Here is a 23,795-nt window from a genome sequence, read left to right on the forward strand (position 1 = left end):
GTGCCCCACCACGTCCACCTTGTCACGTGGGTACTGGGAAGCCGAACTCAGTCAGGGCCTTGTGCTTGTGTGGCAAGCACTTGACTGACTGACAGCTCCCCAGCCTGTCCATCTGCTTTTGATGGTACTGATGGGTGGGCAGCTGTGCCCTTTTTGAGTCCCAAAGTTGTGACAGTGCCCCCACCTTCCTGCCAATCAGCCCGTAACAGGTACTCAATCAGCTCTTGCTGAACTAAACCAAATAAACACCTGAGGCTGAGCAAAAATTAACACATTTCTCCCCACCCCACTGGTCCATATGTGCTTGGGTGCCCCCAAAATAGGTGGCAATGACCCCCTTTTTGCATAAGAATGTTTTGGTGAAGTTTAGAGAAAATAAATAGAACACTATGTCCACCCAAACCAATCTGAACATTCCCCTTTCTGCTACTGCTGTTATTTCAGATGTAAAACATCACACAGCCGGATGTGCTCATTCTGGATCTCTCCCTATCCATCCACTCCCACCCCAGGGAACCCATGCCTGACTTGTTCATTATTTCCACGTCTGTTTTTACACACTTACAACATATGCATATGCCCATAAATAACACATTCATTATTTTGTACACTTTTTAAACTTGCGTAAGTGATACTGGATGTTATGTATGTAGCCCTCTGCACCTGGCTTTTTCTCTACCCACTGTGATATATTTGAGATTCATCCAGGCAGACAGACAGAGCACAACTTCATTCATTTTAACTGCTGTGGAGATTCCTTTGTGGGAATATATTACAATTTATCCATTTCCCTCTTAAGGGACCTCTGTGTTGTGAGCGGCTTTTCCCCATTACCAATGATGATTCAGGGCTCTGCATGCCAGAGACGTCCCTGGAGCAAACTGTGGGTGGGAACCCAGAGGAAAGTCATGAAATCAATACAATAGGTCAAAGCTATCACTTTAAAAAATTAATTAGAAGAGATTTAAAAATATCAGTGGGTGTATATGTGTGTGCTGGGACACACTATGGAATTGTTTATTAATCTAGACTGTGGTAGGAAGGGGTTTGCAATACCTGGTACTGTGGGGTGGGTATTTTTTGCTATCTTTGCTTAAAATTACCAATTGCTCCCTAAATTATATTGCCAGATTCACACTCTCACCACTTCATCCTTTCTAGAACTACAACTTTTTTCACTTATTTATTTATTTGTGTGTGTGTGTGTGTGTACAGAGAGAGAGAGAGAGAGAGAGAGAGAGAGAGAGAGAGAGAGAGAGAGAGAGAGAGAGAGAGAGAGAGAGAGAAAGAGAACTTGCCATGGTGTACGTGTGAAGGTCAGAGGCCAACTTCCAGGAGTTGGTACCTACCTTACTAAGGAAGATTCCCTAACCACCCATATGGCAGAAGGAAAGACCCAACCCCCACAAGTTGTCCCCTAACCTCCACGGCTGCGCTGTGGCACATGTGCCCACATACTTACACTCACACACATGCACAGACAAATAAATGTAATAAAACTTAAAGAAGAGGAAAAGATACCCCGTTTAGGCAAGGAAACCAGAAAGGAGGTATTTTCCTTGCAAAAAAAAAAAAGTGGGTTTAAGGAAAGGATTGCCTACAGGACTTTTAGAAAGTATGAGAAGCTTTGCTCAGAATCACTTAGGTCCAGTATCCTAAAAAGCAAGTGTGAGTCCCCAGCAAGTAGCCCTGAGCCTCTTGACTCTGATCATCCTTGGGAGCTCAGTGTCACACTGACTTTTCATGTTTCACTGATGGTCAAAAGAGTGTCTCATCTTGGGTCCTCCTGAAAGTTGGGCTCAGGATGGAACCAGGTATACACCTCTGACAGTTTTGAGTGGGGTCCTTATACCCAGAACATAGCACAATGTTTCACACATAGAAGGTACTCAAGAGATGTCTATTAAATGTGGATGGATGGATGGATGGATGGATGGATGGATGGATGGATGGATGATGGATAGATGGATGATGGGTGGATGGATGATGGATGGATGGATGATGGATGGATGATGGATAGATGGATGATGGGTGGATGGATGGGTGGGTAGATGGATGGATAATGGGTGGATGGATGGATGATAGATGGATGATGGATGGATGGTTGGGTGAGTGGATGGATGAGTGGGTAGGTAGGTGGATGAATGAGTGAATGGGTGGGAGGATAGGTGGGTAGGTAGAGGGATGGATTTGTGGATGGATGGGTAGACAGAAAGATGTTCACATACAAGGAAAATGAATGAAGAGATTGACAGATGAGTAAATAGAATAATGGATGGATGGATACTCTGATACATAGTGGACAGGGGGATGTTTAGCTGAACTGACAGGTGAGGTGATTGGGCAGATGGATAGAAAGATGGATGCATCTTGACTGAAAAAAGCCCTAGTTGACTAGAGCTGGTTTCAGCAGACTTCTCAAGCAGGCAATCAAACCTGGAATCCTGTCTTGCTGCTATAGCTCTGTTCATGAAGACATTTGTGAAAAATTCCAAGTGGTATAACTATAAGAAATAATTGCTTCTGATTGAGGCTGAGTTATTCTGGCCATAAAGCAGACATATTTTTATAACTTTATTAATTATTCAATTTGAGGCCTATTACCCAGACTCTCAGAATGGGCTTCCCTTATTAGGGGGTGACGGATTCTCCAGTTCTGCCCAGCCTCCACGAGTACAGCACTGTTAGGTGGTGACTGGTCTGCCTAGGGTTCTCACAAGGTGTTAGAAGGTGGAGGCAGGGCTGAGGACAAGAGGCCAGCTGGGGGCAAGAGATGCTGGAGTGGGGGCAGCAGGGCTGTCCCTAGGTGTCTGTCAATCACTGCCATCCAGTCTCCTTCCCTGGCCCAGCAGGAAGGTAGGAGGTATCAGGTTAACATGTGCCCACTGGGCCTTTCCAGGTCCACTCATCAACTCTTAATCATGATGGCTCCCCCATCCAAGCTGCTACCTACCCAATGCCAAGAGAGCTACCGTATGTTCCTTGGTCACCTCTAGTCAGGCACAGGGGGGAGAGGACATGGCCCAGCTGGCCTGGAAGGACTGGCTAGGGCTACGGTACTCAGCAGCCTCTCTTCTTCCCCATACCCAGGTTCAGAATTGATCCCAGGTGCCTTGGAAGAAGAAAGAGTTGGGTGTGTCCCACCAGGAGGCAAGGCAGACTCAACTGATGCAAAATGCACCCTCGGGAACTGCCCCTGCCCGCTGAGTCACATTCAAGCTCTTGGGCCTTGGTGTGAGAGCAGCACACCGTCTGGCCTGGCCTGGCACATTGGCCCGGCTCCCAGGCCTCCCTAGTGCCTTGGCACTCTGTCCCATCTTGAGCACTGAAACCTCAGATTGTATCTTTCCTGTGGCTCTGGGTCTCTCCTTCCTGGTGTCTTTCCTTTCTCTCTAGCTACTAGTTTGACCAGCTTCCTCTGAAGGACCCATGTGAGTCCAGCCTCATGGCATAGCCTTTAAGAAACTTGGCAGGAAAACTCTGGAAGATCAAGTAACAAACCTTGGTTTGCTTGCTTGCTTGTTTTCTTATTGAAGCCTCCTACAGAGCCAGACCCTCTCCCCCAGCCCTAGCATCACCACCACAGTGTTATCCCAGAGGGGTAGAGGGTGGGATCAGATGGAAGAGCAAGCCCACTGGATCTCACTTCACAGAGGGTCTGTATGTGCCAGGCAGCATGGGTAACTCGGTGTTACAGGGACAAGTTAGATGTCAGCCCTGCTGTGGAGGAGGTCTCAAGGCAGCAGGTGAGGGAGAGTGAACCATACAATTCAACAGTGAGCATCAGGGTACTGAGGACCATGCCGGCTATGGGCACGGTGGACGCCACTCTGGCTTCAGAACTGGCCACAGGCCAATGGATCAAGGGGAGATGAGAAAGAGAGGAGTAATGAGATGGTGTGTACGGCAGCAAATATTAATCATTAAGTTGACAGGATCTATCAATAGAGACACCTAGGAGATAACTTTCTATTTCTAGAGAAGGCTCATGGGGGGGATGGGGGGTGGTCCTACCCTAACTGTGGTGGAACCACTCCATGGACAAGGGCCCCAGAATGACTGGAGAGGAGAGAGCAAGCTGAGCCCCAGCATTCATCACTCTGCTTCCTGACTGTGGATGCAGTGTGAGCAGCCATCGCCATCATTTCCCATCATGCCTTCCCTACCGTGATAAATTACGAGTCAGAATAAATACTTTCTTTATTCTTACTATTCGTTTTGCTTGTTTGTTTGTTTTTTAGATAGGGTCTTTCTCCATGACCCTGGCTGTCCTGGAACTCACTCTGTAGACCAGGCTGGCCTCGAATTCAGAGATTCACCTGCCTCTGCCTCCAAGGCATGTGCCACCATGCCTGGCCAAACCTTTCCTTTCTTTTCTTTCTTTCTTTCTTTCTTTCTTTCTTTCTTTCTTTCTTTCTTTCTTTCTTTCTTTCTTTCTTTCTTTCTTTCTTTTCTTTTCTTTTCTTTTTTTTTTTTTTTTTTTTTGAGACAGGGTTTCTCTGTAGTTTTGGTGCCTGTCCCGGATCTCCCTCTGTAGACCAGGCTGGCCTTGAACTCACAGAGATCCACCTGGCTCTGCCTCTCGAGTGCTGAGATTAAAGGTGTGTGCCACCACTGCCCGGCACTTCCTTTCTTACGTTGTTTTTGCTGGTATTTTATCATAGCAACAAAGAAGCCAGTATTGGTGAGAATGAGGGGAAGCACGGTGGTGACCAGGTGGGAGTCCTGAGGGAGCCTGGAGGCCTGTGGAAGAGCTCTGCACTTGTTACAGGCCATAGGGAGCAGGAAGTGACATGGCCCCTGTCCTGTTTTCACAGACCCCTCATTTCCCAAGTGTAGGAGGGACTAGAGAGAGGAGAGAGCCTGGAAAGAAGTACCAACTGAGATTCTGAGTGCTGTCTACAGAGATTAGCTCTAACCCTGCTCTGCCACCAGCCAGCCGTGTGCCCAGAGGTCACAATGGGGAGGGCAGTGGCGAGGGGTTATGAGACTGTACAGGAAGTAAGTTTTGAGTAGAGTTAGGACGGCGGGCTACACAGGAGAGGAACCCGGTGCAGTCTCCGCCCCACGCAAAGCCTGCTCCTGCAGCAGAAACACACCTCACCCCTGCAGAGCAGCTGAGAGCCCTGGACCTCAGCATCCTTCCCCACAGCGCACAGGTCCTGGTCCGCACTCACTAGCTGTGGAGGCGGGCTGTGTTCGTACCCAGCTCCAGCCGCACACACCCAGGGCTGCATTTACTCCATCGCAGCGCCACCCTCCACCGCAGCCCTCTTGGCAGAGAGGCCGCGCTTCTCTTTTCCTCCCCCCTGGTGGATCCACCTGGCAGGCACCCAGCTCAGTTGCTTCGTGATTCCTTCCCCTGAGTACTTCACTTCCCACACCACTCTGGAAGCACAGCCGTGCATTCATGTGTACGGGGGAGAACTGTGTCCTTTACGAACCCCCGAGGAGCCCAGGAGGGACGTGGGCACGGGCTGCCAGCCCCTCGTGACTACGCCAGCTAGGCTCCTGCCACTCTGCTCTGCATTTGTCACATCTGAGGCAGACTCCCCTCCCCCTCCCCCTCCCCAGTTCTCAAGGCTCCCTGTGTGTCGTTTATTAATTTTGTCTCGGGGAGCAGATGGCCAGAGCTGAGTCGAGTGGAATACACCCCCCTCTTTTTATCACCAATACTCCCGCCAACAGGCAACTCACGTGGATGAACTCTGGGTTGCCCAGTTTCTGGTACAATCAGGTACGTAAAGCCAGCTTTCAGGATATGACCCATGACATGACTGATTCCACATCTTTCTGATTTGAGAGGAAGCAAAGGTGTGAGGGAAACCTAAGAAGCTTCTCCTGGTGAGCGGGGAACAGTGGCCTGGCACAACCCTCTGCCGACAGTCTGCCTTCTCAGGACCTGGTGGGGCTGGCACAGGCTAAGCCTGGCAGTTCTTCGTGGGAAGCAGTGGGCTCTGGGAAGGGCTCCCTTCCTTCCTGGTATGCGTCACCCAGTACCACAACCTGGTCCCGAGACAGAGGAGGGATGGGAGTCTTTTGTCCTACATCCTGAGGTCTGTGAGCCGTCCCCACCTGCCCCATCATCTGGCAGGAAACAGGACAACCGCCATCTTCTTCCTCTCACTTCTCACCTCTCCAGAGAGCCACCCACAGGGGAAGGTGACTGTGTAAGGAACCAATCACATGTCCTCAAGGGCTTCCTGAGCACTGCCGCTGGGCCTGGGTATCCCCAAAAGAGAGAGGTTGGGGCTGCGGGAAGGCTCTTCCAGGAGGGGAGATGGGCAGAGAGGCTAAAAACCCACCTCTTTGCTGCCCTTCCTCTGGCGCGCCTGTCGCCAGGGACTCAGGACAGGGCTGGGTCAGCTCTCAGCACCCTTGGGGGCTTCTTCAGCCTCCTCTCCAATACCAACCTTCCCGTCCCTTTCACCGACATCCGTGTGCAAAGTGTCAGGAAGATGGCGATCACAGCACCCTGTGATCACAGCTAGAGGCTGAGGGTGCAGGACTGTGAGTTTGAGGCCAGCCTGGGCTACACAGCGATACTCTATTTTGAAAACCCCCAAAACAGATTCAGAGCTCTGACAACCCTTGGCTGGGGGACTCCAGGCCACTGCTTATCTCCTCTGGACATGCTTCTAAAGAAGAGTCTGCTTCTAAAATGGGGAGCAGGGTGTACACTTGGCTTCTGCCTCCCTCTGCTTCTCATGACGGCTTTCTCAAACATGGGGGTTCCCTTCCCATAAAAGCCAGAGTCTCGGCTGGGGAGATCGCTCAGTGGGCAAAATGCTTACTGAACAAACGCGAAGACCAGAGCCACATCTCCAGCACCCACATAAACGTTAGCAGACCACCTGTAATCTCAGTGCTCAGGAGTCAGAGGTGGGAACCTTAGGCAAGCTGGCTAGCTAGACCGGATGAACAGGTAAGGTCTGGGTTCAAGTGTGAGACCTTGCATCGATATATAAGGTAGAGAAAGATCAAGGAAGATGCTTCTAGTCTCCACACATGTGCTCACGCAGGCAAGTACATACACGTGTACATATATACCTGTGAAAGTGTGCACGCACACACACACAGAGCCAGAGTTTTTCTTCCCCTGTCTTTCGTGTTGTTGGCTCTATGCTGGTAGTTCAGGCTTCCACTCAGGTTCTCTGAGGAGCCACACCCTCCTCCTCAATAGTGATACCATCCCTGAACCCCCTGGCTCCACTGGCCCCTGGCAGGAGCTCAGCAATTATGCATCACATGGATGAAACTGTGAGAGGGGCTCGTGGAGCGGCTGAGCTGTGGCCAGGCTGGGGTGTTGATGTTCCGTATTATAATTCCGGGGGGCCCTCAGCTTCTCCTGCTCACAGACCTTGACAAAGCACTTGCTGCCATCCACAGCTCCCTTCTGTTCCTGTCACAGTGCTGCCTCAGCGTGGAGGGCTGACACAGGACCCACCATCCTGGGGAAGCCCCCGGGCCCAGCAGATGCTGGCAGAAGACAACCCAGGCTGGATCTGCAAGGGGCTATAAGCGAGGCAGAGCCAAGTGAGCGGCCGCAGGGGGTGATTGTCCTGAAACACATTCATCTAAAGTTGCTCTATCCTTGAGAACACAGCAGCTCAGTGTAGCGAGAAACAGTCCAGGAGAGAGACTTGGCCGCCCAGTGGCCCTGGACCCTCCGGACCCTGCTTGGGTTTGTGGGGAGAACCAGCCTATACCTGGGCCATCAAGAGCCCAGCCTTGCCTGAGAGGGCCTAGAAAGTGTCAAGAGGAGACCTCCAGGGTCCCCACACCTCCCGACTCCTGTCAGGTTGAGAATGAAGAGAGAAGCAAGAAGCACAGGAGGGCTATGTCTTCATGGACAAGGCCAAGGAGACTCCCCCAAGGGTCAGCAGGAAGGCCTCCTCCTCCCTACCACCGTGGCCATCAAGCTGGTGCTGGGATTTGATTCCTCCGAAGCAGCATCACACAACTCTAGAGTCTCATTTACAGATGAAAACACTGAGGCACCCCATGCCTCACCCTCTAGAGGGAGAAGGACTTGGCCAGGGCCACCCAGGCAGAGGAGGAGCCAGAAGAGGGTTCTCTTGCTCATGACAGTTCAGGGCCTATTCCAGGGGCCACGATGCTTACCATCCCTCCCCTTGCCTGTGCCGGTGTGCTGCAGGGACACAGTGAAAGCACAGACTGTGCTGAAGGCCGACAAGAATCCTCCAGATTCAGGGTCAGAAGGGGCATCAAGCCCTAACGCATAGCTGAAGCATCCTTGCTAATAGTCATCAACCTGGGAGATCTCAGTCCGGACGCTCTTGGGCTTTCTTCCCTTTCTCCAGCTTCTCCACTAACCTCTTAGGGCCATGCCCCCCTCTGGATGCCTGGTGGTTAGCCTCAAGCTCACTATGCCACCAAAAGATGACCTTGAACTCCTGATCTTGCTGCCTCCGCATCCTGTGTCATAGAATTACAGCGGTGTTCCACTGCGCCCAGCTGACGCATGCTGAGGGTCAAACCCAGGGTTCGGCAGACTAGGCAAGCACACTGCCAGCTGAGCTCCGCCCCAGCCCTCCTGGGGGTGGTTTTAGTTTTGTGTTTGGACAACGGGCTATTCCAGTGGTGAGACGACATCACACTGAGCTTTGCTATGCGTTTGTAACGGTGGGCTCTTCTCTGCACTAACGTACCTGTTAGCCTCTTCTCTATTACCTTGAGTGATGTCTAGATATCTGTTCAAGACCGTTGTCTTTTCTTTCTGTTGTATTTTTCTCCTCTCTTTTGCCATGCTGGAATTTGAACCTAGGGCCTCACACACGCTAGGCAAGTACTCTTACCACTGTGCTCTGTTCCCAACCTTTGCCTACTTTAAAGCCAGATAGACTAGACTTTTCTGTCCCATAGGAATTCTTTATATATTCTGACACTAGTCACTTACTAGATTTGAAAGCATTGTCCCCCATCAGATGGTTCCACTTTATTCTGACTATAGTGACCTTTGACACGCGTATTTTTATGGTGCCATGAAACATGCCAGCTGCAAAAAGTTCAATACTATGTATCCCCACTAAAATGAAGGACAGGGTAGTCAGAGTCGGAGAGAAAAGAGAATGGAGTTGGATGTGGTGGCAGACACCTTTAATCCCAGCCCTCGGAGGCAGAGCTGAAGACCAACCTCAATAGTGAGGCCCTGTCTCAATCCCCACCCCCAGCCCCCCAAAAAAAGAAAATGGAGAATGGGTGCTGCTAGGGGTTGTGAGTTGGGGTTTGATGGCATCAGAGTTTCAGCTGAGGAAGAGGAGAAGTCGTGGAGGTGGGTAGTGTTGATGAGTGTACAACCACGTGACTGAACTGATGTCACAAAACTGTCTACAAAACTGGTTACCACAGTAAATCTTATGCCAAGCATATTTTAACCACAGTTTGTTCAAGGACAGTTTGAGAAGCTGTGCGGCCAGGCAGGCCCCCAGCTAGCTCAGGAGCATGGGCATAGGTTGGAGCTGGTAGGGGTTTTCTTTCCTTTCCTTTTATAATTTTAGTTACAATTATGTTTGAAATAGCGTCTCATATATCCCACATGGAACTCATTATGTTAGAGGAGGACTTTGAACTCCTGCTCCTCCTGCCTGTACCACCTGAGTGTTGGGATAACACACGTACCACCAGCCTGGCTTACTGCAGTGCTGGGGATAAACCCAGAATCCCATCCATGCTAGCCATGCATCCGGCCAACTGAACTACACCCCCAGCTCAGTGTTTTATTTCCATTTGCAAAATGAACCTAGAGCCACGTTGGCCGCCATCATCATTCAAGGCAACACACTGGACTTGGCGGAGTTGGGCCCTGCTGCAGTCACTCCTCAGGGCTGCTGGGTAGTCCTGCCGCCGAGAGCCCAGGATCCCGGAGCAGGGAGGAGCTTGCGAGGCAGTGGGCCACTGCTGGGCAGTTATTACCACATGTTTTCCATGCAAACAGAAGGGGAGCTCCGGGCAAGTTAAGATGCTGGGACCACTCCAGGATGACAGCCTCTTTCACACTGACCCCATCCACCTCTTCTGGGGTCCCTAAGACCGAACCCCAAATCCCATTCTGCTGTCTAACAACCCAAACTGCAAAGCACCATGGGAACAGAGACATGGGGCCTAGGAAAGGCAATAATTAAATAATACAATGAAAGCTTAAACTTCCAAGTTAATTCTTGGGCATCATTTATAAAAGTTAACAGGGCATATTTAATTTAGGAATTGGCTCACGTCCTTCTCCTTACAGCTCAAACCTCATAAATGAAATATACTGGATCATTGCCCAGCACGGAAATAAAAGTTATGAATAATGTTTCTATCTCAATCATTGTCAGCGCTTTAATATTCCTAATTACTTTAAAAAGCAAGATATTCAATATAGGAAAACTTCTTTCCCCTTTTATCTCCACTTGTGAGCCTTGCGCAATTTAATAAGGGCCACTCTGTCGTCCTTATCCAGTATAAACTGACGTCCCATCCACTCACGCTTTATTATTATATGGGACGCAGGTTTATGGCCAAGCACATGGTCACTCCATTTCCCCACATTGCTTAGTTGAAGAGCTCAGACAATCCGTAGAACTGGGCTGTCTACCTCCTTCCTTTACAGAGCAGAAAGGAATCAGTGATGGCCCTTAGAGAAATTAGTCAGTGGGGGTCTAAGGCTGTAGAAGCATAGAGAGTCCCCATCCCCACCTCGGAGCCAAATTTGTCTCCTGGAAGGCTGTCAGAATGATTAATCCTTCAATCCCTTGGCAGCTGCAAAAGGCAGGGCAGGGGCAGGTACCAGATGACGGATATTTACATCCTTCCCTGCCACTTCCGGGAATTTATCCCTAGAAGAAATTGGGCTGCTAAGGGGAGGAGGGAGAGACAGGTGCAAGAAGAATTGTTCCGACATTTTCATCCAGGACCCCAGGCCCTTCTTCACATATATATAATCCCATGATTTTGGAAAAAGTCTCCAAAATATTCTTGGAAGGTCTGTGCCAAAATTCACATAGAGGGGAAATCTGCAGGACAGTGACTTGTGGTCATGACTGTCTTTATGTCACTGGATGTGATCAACCATTGGTCACTTTAGAAACAGTGATGTTTCATCCAGGGGGTTGCCCAGATCCAGGGGGCATACATCGCACATGATGGACTTGCCAAGTGCTTGTTTGCTTTCTTGCTTGTTTGCTTCCTTCCTTCCTTCCTTCCTTCCTTCCTTCCTTCCTTCCTTCCTTCCTTCCTTCCTTCCTTCCAAGTCTCAGACTGCCTTTGAACTCACCAGGTATTTAGGATGGCCTTGAATTCCTGATCCTTTTGCTTCCACCCCCTAGTGCCAGTATTAAAGGCATGCACTGCCTCATGTAGTTTACATACACACTTAAATTTTATATTTTATTCAGTGTATGTGAGTGTGTGTGTGTGTGTGTGTGTGTGTGTGTGTGAATGTGTGTGGCGTACATGCACACATGCAGGCATATGGTAGTCAGAAGATAACATGTCAGGGGTGGTTCTCTCCTTCCACCATGTGGATTCTGGGGATCAGACTCAGGTTATCAAGCTTGCAGTGAACACCCTTACCCACTGAACCATCTCATTGGCTACACACACACACACACACACACACACACACACACACACACACACACACACACTGTAGAACAGAGAAGTGTCTGTGTGCAATTCAGCTGCCCTGGGTAGGCTTCAAAGAACACACAGTACACACTGGCCGTGGGAGGCCAGAGAGTCAAACTCGGGCTCAGTGCAACATTCCCCCTGTGGTGGTCAGGTTCCTCTGCCCATGCTCTGAATTCTAGAGTTTCCATCAACCACAGGTCAAAGGAGTCTTGGGCATATGTTGGCTTTGGGGTACATCCAGCCCTCTGCATCTGTGGTGCTAAAGAGTCAACCAATCGCAAATCAAAAGGGTCTTTAGTTGTTACTGATTTTTTTTTTTTTTTTTGAGATAGTCTCATGTGTTGCAGGCTGGCCTCAAACTCACTATGCAGCCAAATATGATGTTGAACTCTGGATCCTCTCGTCTCTGTCTCTGGAGTGCTGGGGTCGCAGTTTTTCACCAACATGCCCAGTTCACACAGTGCCGGGGATGAACACACAGTAGTAAGTGCCAGGCAAGCACCCTGCAGACTGAGTCCCAAGCCCAGCCCCATCTTGTACTTTCTAAACTGTGAAAAACTCCAAGTTCTATGGTGAACAGGCCCAAAGGATCCGGTGAAAGGAAAGGATCAGAAACAACCTAAATGTCTACCCGCCAGGCCTGGTGAAATACACGCAGTAAACCACAGAATGAAAGTCTAGACGGCCATTAAAAATTTAAAAGAGATTAATGCTTATTGACAAGGACATGAGTGTACAACTTAGGGCTGAATTAAAGGAGTGTGTTTCTGGCTAGCACTCACATGTGGGATCCAGGTCCAGTGCTGTATACAAATGTCAGAGAAATGCCAGGGTTCCTACCATCCAAAGGTAGAGGTGAGCTGGGCTGTGACCTGGAATCTATGCTGTTGGTAAACTTTTTCTTTTTTCTTTTTCTTTTCTTTTTTTTTTTTTTGTTTGTTTGTTTGTTTCTTTCTTTCTTTCTTTTTTTTTTTCCGAGACAGGTGCTGTGGGATGGTCTGTGTGTCAAATTGCTCTGATTGGTCAATAAATAAAACACTGATTGGCCAGTGGCCAGGCAGGAAGTAGGTGGGACAAGGAGAGAGGAGAATTCTGGGAAGCAGAAGGCTGAGGTAGAGAGACACTGCCAGCCGCAGTGGTTTGTAAGTAATGTAAGTCTCTGTGTTTTGCTTGGTTGGGTCTGAGAGGTTATGGGACTGGCGGGTGACAAAGATTTGTCCTGACCGTGGGCAAGGCAGGAAAACTCTAGCTACAGACAGATTTTCTCTGTGTAGTTTTGGTGCCTGTCCTGGGTCTCACTCTGTAGACCAGGCTGGCCTCGAACTCACAGAGATCTGCCTGGCTCTGCCTCCCGAGTTCTGGGATTAAAGGCCTAAGCTTTTTCTTTTTAATGTGAACAGGTATAATTTAAAAACAATGGGGAAAAAAATCCAAACCAAGTAAGCCTGCTGTTTCCTCCTGAAGCCAATCTGAGGCTTTCCCATCCTATGTACAGACCCAACCTGAGATCTCTAGGGATACATACTGTACCTGGAGAGACACTCCTCCCCAGGCCATGCAGAGCAGAGGGTGGGTGTCCAGCAACACAAGCAGGCCTGATGCTTAGATCACATCTGATCCTAAGTTGTGTTTTCCTACAATGGTGTCTCAGAATCAAATCTTATAAACACATTCTTCCTTCTCCTGAGAGCAACTATGTTCTCACACTGAAAACCTGTTTCAGGGGCTAGAAAGACAGCCCATTGGTTATGAACATTCGCTGCTCTTCCCAAGGACCTGAGCTCAGTTCCTAACACCTACCTTATGCAGCTCACAGCTGCCTGTGACTCCAGCTCCAGGAGACTCAGTGCCTCTGGGCTCCATCAACACCTGCAGTCACGTGCACATCCTCCTCACCCCCACATACACATAATTCAAAAAAGGAAAACCTATTTCAGCCCAAGACTGTATTAACAAGGACTGAACACCCGGAAGGAAGACTACAATCATTAAGAGTTCAGGTCTATGGCTGGGAAGAAGGTTCACAAGGCAAAAGAGCTTGCTGAGCAAGCCCGAGACTCTATCTGAGTTTTGAGTTCCAGCACCCACATGAAAAGGGGCGGGGCTGGAGAGATGACTCAGAGGTCAAGAGCACTGGCTGTTCTTGAGAGGTCCTGCGTACAATTCCCAATAACTACATGGTGGTTTACAACCATGAATAATGAGATCTGATGCCTTCTCCTGGCATGCAGGCATGCATGCAGACAGAACACTGTATACATAATAAGCAAATAAATCTTTAAAAAACAAAACAAAACAGGTGTGGCCACATTTAAGCCCTAGCACTGGCAGGGATGAGGCAGAGAGAGGACGACTCCCTGGGGCTCACTGGCCAGGCAGCCCAGCCTACTTAGTGAGCTTCAGGTTCAGTGAGAGACCCTGCCTCAAAAAATAAGGGATAGTGATAGATGAAGAGACGCTCTGCTGACCTCTGGCCTCTACGCATGCCCATATGGGTAAATGCACCTGCAGAGTTCAGATTTGGAACCCGAGGTTTTGGCTCCGTCCTGGTCTCACCGTTTACCGGTGAGCTGTGTCTATGAGCATTTCTCCACACGGCTCTCTGTGCTGTCTTTTCCATCTGTAAATCAAGCCTAATCATTTCTCAGCATAGGGATGCTGTGAAGATGAAGTAAGAGCAAGACAGTGTCCAATGCATGGTCAAGTTCAACTGATGGCGGCGGTGATAGGAACAACACTGTTCTCTCTCAACACTGGTCAGAGCGAGCCTGCCGTTATGTGCTTGGATGTAGGCATGATAATTTAAGGGAAATCAAGGCCACAGGCTACAGGAAAAAGACAGATGGGGAGGCAGCCCAAATGATGTCCCAGAAGACATGACACATTTCAAAGAAGAAAAGGGGAGGAGATCAGTGGCCGTCCTGTAATACCCGAAGGGCTGAGCTGTGGGAGGAACCCCTGTTTCTTCCATGCAGCCTCAATGGCTATCATCCTCTGATCTGGGGCGGCTCACTCCACATCCACAGCCTGTGGCCTTGTCCAGTGGGTTCCTTGGGAGAAATTTCAGATATGCCAAGAAAAAGATCACGGCAATCCATCAGCCTGCTTCGTCTTCACTGTGAGCAAGAACCAACCAGTGGGAACCAGAGAAATATTTCCACTGGGGAGAAGGGAAGATTTCCCAGCAGCCAAAATGAGCTTCCACAGGAAGTAGTGAGTGTCCTATCTCTAGAAGGATTCAAAGATGGGAAAGCTCCCAGCCAGGCATTTAGACTTCCGATGCTCTGAAGTGAGACTCTATGAATTCCCTTAATCTAACACTGTTTTCTCTCGAAATGAAGCTGGAGCCGCCTACCAAGGACTGCACAGAACATGGCCCACAACGTCATGTGTTGAGGGGCTCCTCTCCCAGCTGGTGGCCCACAGTGTCTTTAGGAAGTGGAGACTAGTTGGAGGAAGTAGGGTGACAGGGAGAGAGTCCTTGGCGGGTCTCTTGTCCTTGGTCTATTCCTCTCAACTCCCTCTTTCCTTCCTCCCTATTTGTCAGTCATGAGGTAAAGAATCTCTTCCACACACGCCATGATGTTTAGCCAAGCAACCATGGGTTGAACTCTCTGAAACAGTGAGCTAAAATAAATCCGTCCCCTCTCAGATGGTTTCTATCTGGTTTGGTCACGGCGATAATAAATCCGACTCACACAGAACCAGTCTTCTAGGACTTTCTTTGGCTCCAGTAGTATATGCCTTTGAGTAGATCCCAGAGAGCAAGGTCCTTTGAACCAGAGATGGTGGCTCTCAGCTTATCAGGAGGATTTAGGGGGTAGGGGGCAAGCTGTAGGTTTGACCAGCCCCCAAGTGTGATGAGACAGAGGTTGAATCAGCCTCATGTTATTCTATGAAGTAACCCTGGTGTTTGGTAAACTCACTGTGGTGCAAGACCTGCTCAACACACTGTCGAAGTCCATTCCTCAAAGGCCACCAGAGGGCAGATCAGACAAGACAAAGATAGTGTCTGAAAGGCCCCCAGACCCACCTGTCTACACAGCTCCGAGCCAGCTGTGCTAAGCGCACAGCCGGAGAGAGATTGAGGCCTCATCCCCTCCTTCACGGGCCACCCCCATTCTTGGGAAGAGGTGGCAGCAGCAGCTAGCAAGGTCACCCAGAAGGGTCACCCACTCCAGTCAGATGTTTCTTCCCCGAAGATCCTCTGTCAGCAAAATCACACTAAACTAAACACGGACGGGGGTCATGCCCTCGGACGTTTCTCCCATTGTGCTTCCTGGACTTCAGGTCCACAGAAAACTGTTTTAACACTAACACACACATCCTTCAGGGGCACTCTTCCTTGTCTGGCCCTCCTTCTCAGCCACAGCCTTTCTTTAAGGCAGTGGAGTGGGTAGGAAAAGGAGGCTGTGAAGCTATTTAGAGGTTCCCCACACATTACAGAGGGGCTCTGGGAAGCTCCAAGCAGATATGGACCCCTCCACCAAGCCAGGAGAGTCCCCGAGACTTTACGCAAAAACCACTCATCCCATGTGTTCCTTTGGCTGGCATTTTCTCATGCCCTGGCTAGACAAAGACATAGGTACCATGTATCAAATCTGCCTATCAAAAGACCACAGCTAGGTTTGCCGGACCCAGCAGAGGGCTGGAGAGGGCATACACACTGTCAGGCTAATGTGTGTCAAAACCCAGCAAGCCTCTCCCTAAGGTGTTACAACATCCCAGCCTCTACAGGACAGAGGACACAGGGGTGGCTCCCCAAGGCTTGAAAACAGTGGGACTCAGGCCTCTAATGGCTTGGCCTAGGTATGGTTTCACTCAGGTCACCATGAAGAAGGTCTATCCCAGCTCAAAGCAGGAAGAAAATGGGGCTCCAGGGCCAGTCAAAGCCTCTGAAAAAGCCAGCAGGACCACAGCATTCAACAGTTATTGATGGGTTACAGGACGCACCTGTGGAAGGGGGTCATCTGAGACTATCAGAGGGAGAGGAGGTGGAGGAGGATTCATCTCCAGCTGTGCTCTTGGCAGCGAGTTTCCTAAGCTTTGCCTGATCTATCCCTCCTCTAGGGGACGAGCGCCACAATAAAGATAACATCTCACGTGGCTGTGGGTCACTGGGTCATCCACAGGTGTACCTGACTCCTTACCAGTCAGGTTTCTCTGAGAAATGGGCATTCTCTATGCATGGAGATACAGGAACAGTGTCCTGCCCCTAGGGGTATCCCCTTCTCCTACTACTGGGGACACAGAGATATCCTGGTAGCTGCCAACCTCATGTACCAGCCCCTTGTACACCCATGGGCACCCGTGAAACTGAGTCTCTGAACCAACCAAGTCGAGGACCAGGCCTAATGATCACCTGGGTATGTGCACAGGCACACACATCACCTCAAGTTCATCTCAGTCCTCAAAGATCATATATAGAGGTGGGTCATCAAAAGAAAACTGTACAAATGACCCCACAACTCTCTACATTTACAATCCTCAAGACCCCATGAACCATCTCCCCATCCCGCTACAGCCAACCCTGTCACACACGAACTGTGTCTGGCGTCTTCCTGACATCCAAAGTCATCTCCACCGGACACAGGAATGAACTTGCATACGCCACCACCCCTTTGCATGTCAGAACCGTGGGCCACTGGTACCCAAAGCCCCAGACTCACCGCTGGAGCAGTCAGGGCCTCCCCATCCAGGCTCACAGTGGCAGGTATCTGGGGAAACACAGCGGCCATGCATACACTCCTCGGTGCACAGGGCTGCGGGCATGAGAGAGGAGAAAAGCAGACAGTGAGAACCAACCATCTGGGCACAAAGCAGAAGCCACTTCGTCATGGGTCCCTGGTCCCAAGGATGCTCCAAACGTATCTTTGGCTTGGGGGATAAAAATCAAATTTAAAAAGACTTGAGTTGTTTAACTCGAAATATGTCTGACAAAAGGGTCTATCTCAGCCTCACTTCCTGAAACTAAACCCTAGCCTGAGACAGGACAGCCTTGGCTTTTTGGTAATATCGCCTTCAGGTACTAGAGATATAACTCAGCTGACAGAATCCCCAGTACCTCATAAATCATGTGTGGTGTCACACACTAATCCCAGCACTAAGGAGGTAGAGGAAGGAAGAACAAGAGCTTAGGGTCATCCTCAGTTACATTGTGAGTTGGAAGCTAGTCTGATTACCTTAAAAGGATAATCTCCTACAGGCTGATGTGGTGATACATGCCTGTGAGACTCAGGAGTGAGAAGTTAGAGGATCAAGATGAACTTGAGGCCAGTCTAGGCTGCCTAGAGAAACCCTGTCTCAGAGAGAGAAACAGAGACAGAGACAGACAGAGACAGAGAGAGAGACAACGACAGAGAAACAGAGAGGAGAAAGAAAAAGGGAAAACTGGGGTGGGGTGGTGGGGAGGGGGTGGCTGGAGAGATGGCTCAGTGGTTAAGAGCACTGGCTGCTCTTCCGGAGGACTCAGGTTCAGTTCCCAGCACCCACATCTGGCAACTCACAATGACATTGCAACTCTAGTTCCAGGGGACCCAAGGCCCTCTGGCCTCCACTGGCATTCACATCCATGAGGCATATGCTCACATACACACATGCACACATGACCAAGAGGAAAATAAATCTAAGACTATAAAGACTCCAGTGTTGGATTTGTGGAGCTCATACACAAGCCAAGCCCGCCATGACACACTCCCAAACTCTTGCCCACCTGCTCACCAAACCTGCCCCCTTCATCTTTGCTGGCCCCAGGTTCTCCTCGCTAAAGCCCCTCATGTGGCAGGCTGCCTGGCAAGTACAGACACTGTGCCCCCACCTTCCTTACCCCCCCACTTTCCTGCCGCCCCTCAAACATCCCTATTTTGGGGTTCTCAAATGTCAGCAAATCTGCAAAGTATACAAATGCTGAGGGGGAAAAGCAACAGCTAATTATAAGAAAGTAATTAAGAGAGACATCCACGATGATGATAATTGTAATTAGAAAGCGCCTGGCAATTTCTTATCACGCAGTCAAATGCTACAGCCCCGGAGCCGCCAGGCTAGGCAATGAGCGGTTTCCGTCCACCGCCCCGGCACTGAGCAGTCTATTGACAGCCGGTGTGAGGAAGGGAGATTACGGCTCTCTCCTTTCGATAGAATCCACATTTTCCAAGGTCACCCTTTGCTCCCCCAGAGATCTGCCCCACCACCTAATCCATCAGCCAAGAATTACAGAAACCCCCACATGCTACCCCCACTAATTTTGCAGGCCCGGGAAATCAGCAGCTATCATCAACCCTGTCAATCTCCCGGGTGGGCTTGAGATAAAGGGCTTTTACTCGGAAAGCAGAGAGAATTCGTCTTGCTGTCTGTTGCTGGCCTGGGCTGAGGAGCAGGTAGCCTCCTCGGGTGAGTCTGGAGGGCTGCCACTGACCTGCCGCTTGGCCTAGATGCTAACTTGTGTGGCAATGGGCCTTGTGATCGTTGGTGTGGGGTCTTCTAGCCCTCCCCTAACGCATATGCTGGCCCTGGAGCTATGCTCCTATAGTTACTGCCCTAGCTCTGTCTAGGTCCCCAGGCAGGGAAGACACTGGGAGAGCCACTTCAGGTGGCCCACAGGTCAGAGGTCTGTAATCAGCCTGTCCCTGCGTAAGCTACACAAGCCGCTTTTGAGAAGGCCCTGGTTTGTGCTGAGGACCTGCGTAGCCCCAGTACTGAAGATCCCTAGGGATGGCTTCCCCAGCTCCCTGACTAGGGAACCAGGCTGAGCCTGGATCTGGGGACCAACTCTATTTAGAACTACAGTGACCTGCTCACTGGGTGTTAACAAGACCCTAGCCAGTCACTGCTATGCCAATGACATTCTGAACAGGTTCAAATGGGTCTATGTCCCCGGAACGCACAGGAAAGCAGGTGCCCATCTTTTGCTCCCCATCTCACGTCAGCCTGTTGGGCTCTGCCAGTTCCCAGTGATGGCCTTGCTGCTTGTTCTCTCTCCTCTGTCACCATCCCTGCAGGCTGACGACCCTGTGAGACGCACAGCTGGGCCTGCTTAGATCACAGCCTGTCAGCTCAGCTCAGTGAGGATACCTCCAGCTGTTTGCTTCCTGAGGGCAGAAAACCCAAACTTTGACCCTGGGGTCTCTGCCAAGGTGGTGGGAGCCTTCCATGAATTCTTAACGTGCAGAGTGTTGGGAGTGGAAGAAACCTCAGAGGAAAGAGAAAATCATATCCAGCCCCTTCATTGTATGCACGGAGAAACTGAGGCACGAGGACCCAGTATCTCAGACAGATATGGTGTATCAGTCAGCCAGGAGCGAACTCAGGGATAAGCTTCCTGGGGGCCATTGAAGGTGGAGGGAGGTGAGGATACTCAGACTGTGAGACTTCCTGTTTTACTTAGATACACCATCTCCCCCATCCTGGCTAAGGAGTGAGAACTTAAGGTCCGGCACAGAGTGCTGTAGCTGGCCCTGGGGAGCTCAAGGAGAGCTGGAGACAGGCCAGAGCCAGCTTCCACACATTGAGCACCCTGCAGGGGGAGAGGATCCGGGCTGTGACCACCTGGAAGGAGGGAAGAGGGAAGAGCAAGGCCTCGGGCAGCATCTCTGGGATCCCAGAGACCCGGGACACTTGCCTAGCCACCCGGGACACTTGCCTAGCCTCTTGCGTCCTCTCCTTGGCCAGCAGGAATGGCCTTTGGGTATTCTGAGCAAGCTCAACAGTGCTCAGCCTTCTCCCTTGGTCCCTTCCAGGGTCCTAGAGACCCAGAGCACCGGTTGTCAAGCACCATCCCACATGCTGTAGCCACAACCCCCAGCTTAGACCTGTGTTCAGAACACTGACCCCCACAACCCACACATGCCAAGCAGCCACTCAACAAGCTCCAGACCCACTCGTGGGTCTCCAGGGATGTGGGTGAGCTCCCTATGTTCCCTCTAGGCGTCTCTGTCCCCTCTCTTCCTCGTCCTTCTACTGCGACCACACTGCCGCTTTTTAAAACCTCAATCTGTTCGTATTTCATAGGTGTTGTTTAGACAGATGTTTGAATCCTGAAATATTGATGACAAACACTCGAGGCTGAGATTGCTAGATCTGGCATTTGGGGCACTGTTTGAACACCTGGGGAAGAGAGGAGAGTCACCTGAAGGTTAGCGAAGTTAAGATACCGTGGCAGCCGGACTCCAACCCCCGGGTCCCAAGGGAGCCAACGATAAGCAGCCCCTCCACAGAAACCTGGGACTCCCCTGGCAACTGTCCCATTTTTTACCCTAGATGCCACATAGCTGACCCTGTGGAGGGACCAGGTTAGGACCCTGCCATCCCTGACTCCCTCTCTGGCTCCTGCAGCTTTACAGGAGGCTCTTAGACAAGTCTTTCTCTCCACTCCATGTCCACGTGCTCACGAGCAGGGACCCCAGTGCAGACTCAAGTCAAGGGGAGTAGGCAGCCCTCCTCCTCTCCAGCCCTACTAAGAAACCTGAACTTCTCTCTCAGCCTCTTCTCGTTGCCCCACATCCAATCTTGCTTCTAGCATCTTCCATCCTCCCGGCATGCTGGGAACACTGCTGCTGAGAAGCAGGTTGCTGGAGCTAGGACACGTGGCATCCAGAGCAGCACAGGAGTTGACCACGGGGCTTATTCGGTGGCTCTGCTCACCTCTGTCCCTGGGTTAGCCCCCCATTCAGTGGGGGATGGTGGCAGGCTAGACCTCACAGGCTGTGGGGATCAAGTGAATTGATAAAGGGTAGTATCAAGTGCTAGAGATGCCTTGCTGTCACTACTAGCAGGGTTTCCTTGGGCCTCATGACGCCATCCTGTGACACTTGAACCTTTTCCATCACACACACACACACACACACACACACACACACCACACAGACACACACACACCACACACACAGACACACACACACCACACACCACACACACAGATACACACACACCACACACACACACACACACACACACACCACACAGACACAGACACACACCACACACACACACACACACACACACACACCACACAGACACACAGAGACACACAGACACACCACACACACACACACACACACACACACACACACACACACAGTTACCCTCATTCCCATCCTTTATTGTGGTTCATGGTGGGTGGTCTGCAGGGGTCTGCTGGCAGATCCCTGGTGGGAAAGAATGTCATAACCTAGGTTTAAATCTGAGATTTATCAACTACTATTGCTCCACCAGTACCATAAGCTAATGACCCCCTTCCATGTCTTGAGAACCACGGTATCCACCTCAGAGCTGTTGCAAAGACTGAATGAAATGTTATGGGCTGACAGATGGGTCGGTGGATAAAGGAACTCGCCACCAAGGCTGGCAACCTAAGTTCAATCCCTGGAACCCATAGGGTGGAAGGAGAAAGCCAACTCCCATAAATCAAGTTCCGACCTCCATAAATGCACTGTGGCACATACATGCCTCTTCCCCACCACACTCCATTAAATAAATAAATGCAATACATAAACACTTAGAGGAATACCCAGAAAATATTAAGTGTCCAAAAAACAAGAGCTGCTGAAATCTCATCACACCCCACAACATTCTCTCTCTCTCTCTCTCTCTTCTATACACACACACACACACACACACACACACACACACACACACCCCACACTCACAGGATTATCCCATATGTCTGTGCACGTACACCATACAATCTGAACCCCTCCCATTCCCATGATCATGTCACACACGGGATCGTCACACAGGCCTGTGGGGTGTATACTCTGGGGTCTGGGCTGATGTCTAAGAAGGTGACAACTGCTTTCATTTGTTGCCACTTCCTGTGGAAGGGTCTCCTCTAATTCTTCCCTGCTTTTGTTTGTACATTTTCCGAGTACCCACTATATGCCTGGAGATTTCACATGAGTGATCTCAACCTTGTACTCCATATTTTATGTCAACTTGACACAAGCTAAAGTCATCTGAGAGGAGGGAGCTTCAATTAAGAAAAAGCCTCCATAAAAATCAGGCTGTGGGCAAGCCTGCGGGGCATTTTCTTAATTAGTGATTGATGGGGGAGGGCCCTGCCCATTGCGAGTGGTGCCATCTCTGGGCTGGTGGTCCTGGATTCTATAAGACAGCAGGCTGAGCAAGCCATGAGGGCAAGCCGGTAAGCAGCACCCCTCCGTGGCCTCTGCATCAGCTCCTGCCTCCAGGTTCCTGCCGTTTCAGCTCCTGTCCTGACTTCCTTCGCTGAACAGTGGTGTGGAAGTGTAAACAGAACAAACCTTTTCCTCCCCAACTTGCTTTTGGTCCTGGTGTTTTCTCACGGCAGTAGAAACCCTGACTAAGACAAATCTCAACCTAAGGCCATCCCAGCATGCTTTGGAGAGTTCACTTTCATAACTTCCTCAAATGTTAACCTCAGGGAGATCCCCTCTGAGGTCTCCAGCCCCTGGGGGACATAGGCTGCTTCCTCCTCGGTTTTGGTAAACCCCCACACAGTACGTGCTCTGTATTTATGGGTCCCACACTCCTCCACTTGAGCAGAGCGCGGTGTTGTACGTGTAGGGAGCTCAACCTCAGAATATTTTCTCCTCCTCCGCCTGCGTCTATATCATGACCTGTCAGTGACAGGAGACCCTCACCTGCCAATCAGGATGACCCTGTGCCTTCCCAAAAATCAGACTACAAGTCAGTGTTGACCTCCAGAGAATGCCTTCACCCCTTCTCCTGACCCCCCTCACCTTCCCTGTGCCCAGGGCTGACCTCCATGGCCCATGTCCCAGGCCTCCTCATCCTCTGGCTCCTGGGTAGGTCCAGCCGGTGGGAAGAACCAGCAGGCTACAGGAAGGGAGATTGTACCATGCGAGCCTAAGGTCCTAGGGAATGGTTCTCAGGTCTGAGGGACGGCAGCGGCTCAGATGCTATACCGGTTCTCAGCGGTTTCCACTAACCCTCTCCCTGCCTTTGTTGGTTTATTGTTTTGAGATGAGGTCTTAATGTACTCCAGGTTGACCTCAAACTCACTATGTACCAGAGGATTGCCTTTAAATTCACCCTTCGGCTTCCACCTCCCAAATGCTGGGGTTACAGTGCACACCATCACCCAGTTTGCGTGGAGCCAGGGATACAGTCCAGGATGCTCTGTATGGCAGGCAAGCACCTTACCCACTGAGCTACATCTGCAGCCC

General features: G+C 50.5%; 1 protein-coding gene across 1 annotated transcript in view; it reads right to left on the reverse strand.

Moving 5' to 3' along the window:
* Positions 1–23,795, reverse strand: part of Megf11 (multiple EGF like domains 11) — a 326,646-nt gene that overhangs the window by 155,230 nt on the left and 147,621 nt on the right. Inside the window, 1 exon segment of the mRNA XM_028866814.2 lies at positions 17,304–17,396. Within this exon segment, the coding sequence (XP_028722647.1) occupies positions 17,304–17,396 (93 nt within the window).

This window comes from Peromyscus leucopus, chromosome 7 (assembly GCF_004664715.2).
Source record: "Peromyscus leucopus breed LL Stock chromosome 7, UCI_PerLeu_2.1, whole genome shotgun sequence".
In the NCBI taxonomy this organism is placed as follows: domain Eukaryota; kingdom Metazoa; phylum Chordata; class Mammalia; order Rodentia; family Cricetidae; genus Peromyscus; species Peromyscus leucopus.